The sequence below is a fragment of the Buceros rhinoceros genome, unplaced genomic scaffold (assembly GCF_000710305.1).
Source record: "Buceros rhinoceros silvestris isolate BGI_N320 unplaced genomic scaffold, ASM71030v1 scaffold10818, whole genome shotgun sequence".
Lineage (NCBI taxonomy): Eukaryota > Metazoa > Chordata > Aves > Bucerotiformes > Bucerotidae > Buceros > Buceros rhinoceros.
The window spans coordinates 43,237-50,572 of record NW_010428639.1 but is presented as its reverse complement, the minus strand read 5'-3'; the positions used below and the strand labels follow the sequence as shown (position 1 = coordinate 50,572).

The 7,336-nt window shown below is 47.7% G+C and overlaps 1 protein-coding gene across 1 annotated transcript in view; it reads right to left on the bottom strand.

Moving 5' to 3' along the window:
* MTMR3 (myotubularin related protein 3) overlaps positions 1–7,336 on the bottom strand; it is a gene marked incomplete at its 3' end in the record, with an annotated part of 67,484 nt that overhangs the window by 17,055 nt on the left and 43,093 nt on the right. The window contains exons 9-10 of the mRNA XM_010142353.1: positions 5,783–5,879; positions 5,188–5,301 (exon numbers count right to left, since the gene is read on the bottom strand). Of these exons, the coding sequence (XP_010140655.1) occupies positions 5,188–5,301; positions 5,783–5,879 (211 nt within the window). The remainder of the gene's footprint in view (positions 1–5,187; positions 5,302–5,782; positions 5,880–7,336) is intronic.

Here is a 7,336-nt window from a genome sequence, read left to right as displayed (position 1 = left end):
CCTGCGGGGCAGTCAGCTCTGCTGCTGCCGTACCAGCGAGGAGGGGAGGGCTCAGCTGAACTTGTGCTCGAGGACAGGAGTAAACCCACAGATGCACTTTTTGACGAGATTTTTTTACATCAAAGCATACTGCTAATGAAATCTGAAGGATGTTACAGATTTGGTAGGAAATACTGGCAGAATCTGACACACCTTCTGTCTGATGATGGCTAATGGCAACCCAAACCCTTGCTGCTGCACACAGCCGTTTCTAGGCAGCGGCCGTGAGTCACTCCTCTGACCCTCTCTGGGTAGTGTCTCACCTGCTGCCTCTCCAGCACCCACCGGATCGCACAGAAGAGCACCAAGCTCTTACGTGTAAGCACTGGTGCGGTGCCAGGCTGGAAAATAACGTCTACAAGCACATAAATCGATGCAGACACCTCAGCAGCGCTGAGAAAGGACACATTCTTTATTAACAGAGTATTTTTCCTCTTAACTGTGATATAAATTTCAAGCACACTATATACTGATAGAACTTGAGAAGACTGACAAATGGAGTATGGAGATGAGATAAAAGAGTACGTCGGGAGGTAACCGAGGAATGACCAAACGTGAACGTAGCTCTGCGGAGTGATGTTAAAAAAATAATCAGATTTTAAAAATAAGCGTCTGAAGAGTTAGTAGTTATTTTCTTAAATCTGACCTACTTTCTTGTCCTCCACGTAGAGGGCAGATTCGAAATAATTAAAACCAACATACTCCAAAAGACATTTAAAAACTCTCCCCTATCATGTATTATAACAAAGCATGTGAAAAATATTGTCGCTGTCATGTCGCTTCCTGCCTCCACGCTGGCACAGCCCACTGCTGCCACCAGCCACGTAATTCCCCATTGACTGAAGTGTTTACATCTGGCACTAGCCACGTTCTCCTCGACCTTCAGCAGCAGAGGACTCAGGCACGGCGGGAAGGGAGCCCGGCTGCCGGCATGAAGAGCTGTGGGAGGAGCGGCCAACATAGAGACGAGACACGACTTTTCTCAGGCCACACAGCGAGTCAACGACGCTGAGGAACGGGACACCGGGAAATGTTTACTCCCTGCCTCAAGTCCCATCTGACACCTCTAGCCACTTACCCACGCGCTGATCTTCTCTAGTTACACGGCCGGCAGATACGCAGCCCTTGGAGGTGCCTCTAGGCAGCGCTGGTCGAGCTCGGGAGTCCCACTGGAACCCCGTATTTGTCGAGTATGCAGATGCCAATCACAGTTCAACGTGTTACGACACCAAAGGATTTCAGAGTCTTTCTGCAAACCAAGTGGCCACCTCAGCTCCCTGTCAACCAAGACTCAGGCAATTCCCTCTAACAAGGCAACGGCACGGAATGGTGACAGTTAGCTGGGTCTTTAAACAGTCGCCTCGGACAGCCCCCCCAATCTATAAAGCTTCACTAACAAGTGTTTGTGGAGGTGTGACAAGCTGATTTATAACTTCTTGTCAGAGCTGTCAAACCCGTGCCAGGCGCTGTGCAGCTCCACCTTGGCGGTGTCATCGCGGGGCACAGCAGCAGGTGGCAGTGACGAGGACATCAGGTTAGGGTTCCTTGGAAAACCTTAAAATGATAAAACAGGTTGTGGGGCGGTATTTTAAGTGTTTTTCATAGCTCTTTTGTAATTGTTTCCTATAAAATTCCTTTGCGGAGAGGAACAACTACATGCCGCATTAACTGATGGAAAGGAAAAGCAATCTGAATGCTGTGGCGGGTGCCAGCCGACTGCATGCGGAGAAAAATGTATTTCTCTGGAATGAACGGCCCTCCAGAAACAGCGCCCTGGGTACCAAATTAGTTCAGAAAAAATACATGCCAATCACTGAAAGGCCACCTCGTTCCCCGCCTCGCTTGCACAAAAGAGCAAAAGAAAATAAACCGTCATTACACATGTAAGAAATCTATTCCGAGCGCTCAGCAGCTCATTTACTGTTCCACGTGTTCCCCTAGATTTCATTACTACCTGCCTGCAAAATAATTTTCACAGGTTCATAAACAGTTACAGTTTCATCTCCAGGTTCTTGCCTCCCATTTATACCACAAACCATAAAGAATCGTTAGGCCCCACGCTGATAGCTGTGAAGCCCCAACACTTCAAAGCCTGTGCAAATACGCAATGTTCAGATGTACCAGCTGAAACCAGCCAACAATTCTATTTCGGATAATGGTGGAGCTGGGAGGAATCACACTCATTCCAACCGCACTGGCCACAGGGACAAAAAATAGCAAATGGTTGTGGTGTGATTCTGAGGTCCCTAGAGATAGAGCTGGGGTTCAGACAGCATCACCCAGATCTCGGTAACCAAATAAAGATTAAAAAACCTGAAAGCAAACCCTCCACTGCAGGTTTCCTGATGCTCTAGAGACAACACAAGGTGCGGCCTCCCTACAGGAGGACACAGTCCATCACCGCTGAGAGTTGTGCGGCCTGCCAAAGCGCAGCCTAACGGTACGACGTACCGCACTCCTCTGCGCTCGCGCCGTCTTCCTCACGTTCAAGCAACCTCTGCAGCACAATAAATCCACCGAGTCCCCATAACTACAAAGACAGGGAGGACTAGCGAGGTTTGAGTAGCTCCCTCCACAGCTTCTCTACCAGTACAACCACCAAACCAAATCATCGCTGCAATTCACAGCTGGAATTCAGCAGATCCCTGTTCCCTTTGCTTCCTGTGCTGGCACAAACGCTGCCTGCTGGGGTCAGGGCCTTCAGCAGCGGGTGAGGCGAGAAGGCATCTTCACCACAGCTAATTTCCACATAGGTTCTCATGAATTTAAGACACATATAATTTACAAAGTCCTCTCTATCGTCTTTCCACAAAATCCGCAAAGGCTTCTCCCTAACATTGATTTCTGGGACCAAAACAGAGAAGCTACAAAAACCACGTTACAGCCCAGAATTATCTCCATAAATATGTGCCTAGATTAAAAAAAAACTGTACACACGGAGGAAAGCTGCGGAAGCTGGGCGCGAGATTGTGCTAGGAATCTGATCCTCCAAGAGGAGGCAGGCTCCTGACAGCCCAGCCTCAGCTGGGGGTTTCTGAAGGCGGCCCCTGAACTCAGCCCGCTCAGCTCCGCAGCCTGTGCGCACCGTTGCAGCCCTCGAACGCTTCGCACGAGCAGACAACGAGGGGTTTGGTGCCAAGCGCCTGTGTCGCTGGTCTCTGTCCCAGTGTTCGGTATCCAAGACAAGTTATTGACTTTTTTAAAAGTCATTATGACTTCTTTCTCCCTGAGGTAAAGCAAGAAGAACAGATTTTCAAACGTCATCAATAATGAAACTGAAAGTCCCCAAATCATATTTTACAGATAAAAAGCTGAATGAGCTCTTGTCCCTTGTTCCTCTCAAAGTAAGAAAACCCCCAATTTTAATGGCAGGATAGAGAGAAGGAAACTCTACCCGGATTTCCAATCACACGGATCACTAACTACTAGCTGGTGTGAGCTCTGCTGGAGCCCAGAATGATGAACTGGATGACTGGAAAAAATCTATTACTAAATGTCAAGATGAGGAAAAAAAGAGATCCAAAAAAGAGAACAGCATTTCTCCCCCTGGTTTTAAGATTACAAATGAAAAATGATGTAATTTACCATGCACAGTCACACCAGAACTGCAGAAAACGGAATGCCAGGGACTAAACCACTTCAGTCCATGGTGTCGTTTGAATGTTCAAATCGCTCTCCCCTGAGTCACACTGAGTGATGTCATGGGACAACTGCACAAAGTGGCCTGGTAAAGGATGGTCGGTGGCCCACTCATAACTCCTGTACCCTTGCTCCTCTGACCCAGGGCAAACGAATTTGTTGACTTTACAGCTCTCTAAAATCAGCTCGTCCCTGGGAGAAGAGGATTTCCCTCCCGCTGAGAAGGGGTGGGTGGCCAGGCAGACTTCACGGGGTTACCAGCACTCCTCAGCTTTTTAACCCCTTTGTCATCTGATTTTTCAAGGAGATTTTAAAGGTTTATGGGAGGGTAACTACACCAGGAAAGCGGCCACAGGCTGAAATGACAGGTTCCAGCATGCTCGGAAAAACATAGAGGCTGAAACGTGTTTCTTACTGCAGAAGCTGCCAAACCCAGTATCTCAGAAAGGCCATTTTGTCATGAGGAATCGCTGGCCTCAGCCTATGGAAGAGGCTGTCTGATTAAAGCCATCTACAGCACGTGGACAGAGCTAATGCATACACTCTTCTGTAACGTGAGGTTCAGATCTCCCTTAAATAATTGTGGTGTTTGTCCTTGTTTACACTGCAGCCCGACCGTCAGCCAGACGAGAAGCAGAGAAGAACCAAAGTGTCACCAGAGACACCAGTTACCTTTTCCTCAGCTGTGTCTTCATCTGGTATTTTTTCATATTAAAAAAAAAGAAAATCCATCTCATCTGAGGTGACTGCCCTAGAGATGACTTCCAGGAGATGCAAATGTGCTCCTACGATCCGTGTTCGGAATTAAGAGACACAAACCATTATTCCCTTTCAGAGCAAACAAGCAGCAACTCTGCCTTACCTCACCTACAAGGGCCAGGATGTGCTGCTGCCTCCCACGTTCTGGGGGTTTTGAGCAGGTATCAAACACTACATACGCAGGCAGCAAATGAAGAGACCCCAAACCATCAGGCTGGGGTGAAACACTTTTTCTCATGCGAGGTCCCCGTCATCCTCGTTTGGTACCTGACCCATGAGGGTGTTGGTGTTTTGTTCCGAGGTCCTGTTCACTACACCACCTCTGCGATCCTTCTGGACCTCATCCCGGACAGAGTCCCGGTGTGGAACCTCTTGGGTACCCTCCCACTGGGCAGCCAAAGGGCTGGGGCAGGTTTTGTTGTCTCTTCCCCGCCTCGCTGTCCAGCTCCACCCTGCAGGCCCCGGGCCTTCAGGCAGCACCCCCTCCACATCATATCATACATGCGAAAAACACAGCAAGGTGCAAGCCAGGCCTTTCTGGACTTGGAATACATTCTAGAAATATTTAAAAATACCTTTAACACCTTTGCTAGAGTCTGTCAGGCTTGGGGAAGGGACAACTGGGTCCAGAGCAGCCTGCACACCTTTCACTAAGGCCAAGATCCCCACTTACGACTTTGTTCAGTCCTTCTGGGCTGGAACAGCCTGTTCGCAGGCTGGTGAAAGCTGTTCCAGCAGCCAGAGCCTCACCTGTACACGACAGCAGGGATACGCTTCCAGGACCGAAAGCTCGCCACGCTCTCCAGCTCTTTATCGGTGATCCAGGCGGGAACGATGATTTCCTGGGGGTAACTACCGCAGAGCCTGGGGTGCAGAGGGTTGAACGTAAGCGATACGCAGCAGTTCCTCAATTCCCAGACACCACACACGCAAATAAGCAACAGGATGTGTTTTCTCTTATTTGAAGGATCTACAGGCTTAACTCTTCCACAGCAACTTGGGTTTTTTTAATACGACTCTTTGTCATAAGTTAGAGAATAAGACACAATAAAAAAATGGCTCTTAGAGATGTTCAGACTCTGCTCTTTGCTCACTTAAGGCTTCCCTTTCTTCCATTAGAACGTTTATTCTGTAAGAAATTCTCCAGCAAGCAAATCAAGCAGCTAATAAAATATTAAATAATACTTTTAAAGCACTTTTTCCTATAAAACAACGAAAAATCGTAATTCTAATTATCCCTTATTAGGAGCTGCAGAACTTGGAAACAAGTCCCAGTAATGTGCTGTAACAAACCCGGTGTTCTGAGATGCCGTTTGGCCGGGAATCAGCAGCCCACGTAACTTACTTGTACTTCTCATTGATGTTGGAAATCCTCCAGGCATTGTTCATATCAAACCCCATCCGCTCCACTTCGTTTTTAAACCTTGAAGTTACATGTTCTCCTGGGTATCAAGAGCAGAGAGAGAAAATAAATGTGAATTAAGAAGTAAGATTCCTACTTTTCAAAACGATTAGAGAGAAATACTACTGATGAAAGACTGAGGAGAGGGAGGGACAGTTCAAAGCACCGTCGGCGTTCCACAGCCCTGTTTTGAAAACCTGTGTGAGGAGAACCGCAGCTTGGCCCTCCCTGGCCAATGCTCCAGAAACGTTGGAGTCCATCAAGGATGTTTTCTCGGAAACAACCAGCTCCTGGAAATTCATACAAGTACAGTGACGCTACAGACCGGAACCAAGCACGCGGGCAAAAGTGGTTGGGCGCGCGCAGGGGGAAGACACAATAGTCATTCTCTTTTTCTGAAGTGTAAGAGAATTCTGTATGAATGAGGAATTAGAAGCTCTGGTCTGACTGGGAGGTGCACGGGCAATACATGACGTGGAGTGTGGTCTGGACACGCAATGGCAGCCCCGGGGTTTCCTGCAGGACTGAGGCAAGCCCAGCAGTTTCACCTCCATCTCAGCTTCCCATCTCTAAATGGGACAGTATTCCTCTGTCTAAGAGATTGTTTGACACAAGTACCAGTCACAAGAGCCTCCCAAATTCCTGGATTAATATATTAAAGGCACTGCAGAGAGCTCCACTTATTTCTTAGACACTTTATTAGAAATCTAATTTTAAAATAGACAATGGTAACACAGAATAATTACTCCAATAGGCAGAAAGTCTAGAGGATTAGAGGGTAACTCCAGCACCAGGTAGAAGAGAAAAAAGTACAGAATTTCCAGGTTCAGAGAGTGATGAAATGAGATTGATTTAATGAGCATGTGAGCAACGCTAGATAAAGTGATTCTGAAAGTCTGAAAGTGGATACTTCTTTATCTCTGAGATGTAAATGTCAATGTCTGAAACTATTTTTTATGTGACTTTGCAGAACAATTAGAGAGAAGTAGAGAGAAACAGGAAAATGAGGAATAAGCAGCCTAACCACAGCAGTTAATGACCTGTGAAAGAAAAGCTGTAACGTGTCTGCAGGTCACACCACACACCGAAAACGGTACCCGGCAATTCTCGACGTGCTCTACAGCACGGACAAAGCGTGAGAGATCTGCGTAACAACATGATCTTTCTTATGTTTTTTGAGAGGTGAAATGGGAGAATGACACTGTGCCCATGGAGTGAACACTCTTCAAGGCACATGGCTGTAGAATCCATGGACCTGACTGACCTTCATCACTTACTCCCTTTACAGCACAGCACGGGGACAGCAGCACCATGAGAAAGACACGGTTCTGCCTCCTGCACCACGCGATTCCTGCAGAAGGCTGGGCTCCGCATCACACTCACTCTGCCCTACCTTCCCCACCGCCAAACCAATTAGCCTGGCGCTTGCCAACCATCTCCCGCTTCTCACGTGAACTCTGCATGAGGTGGAATTCATTATCCTCCGGCCACCCACTC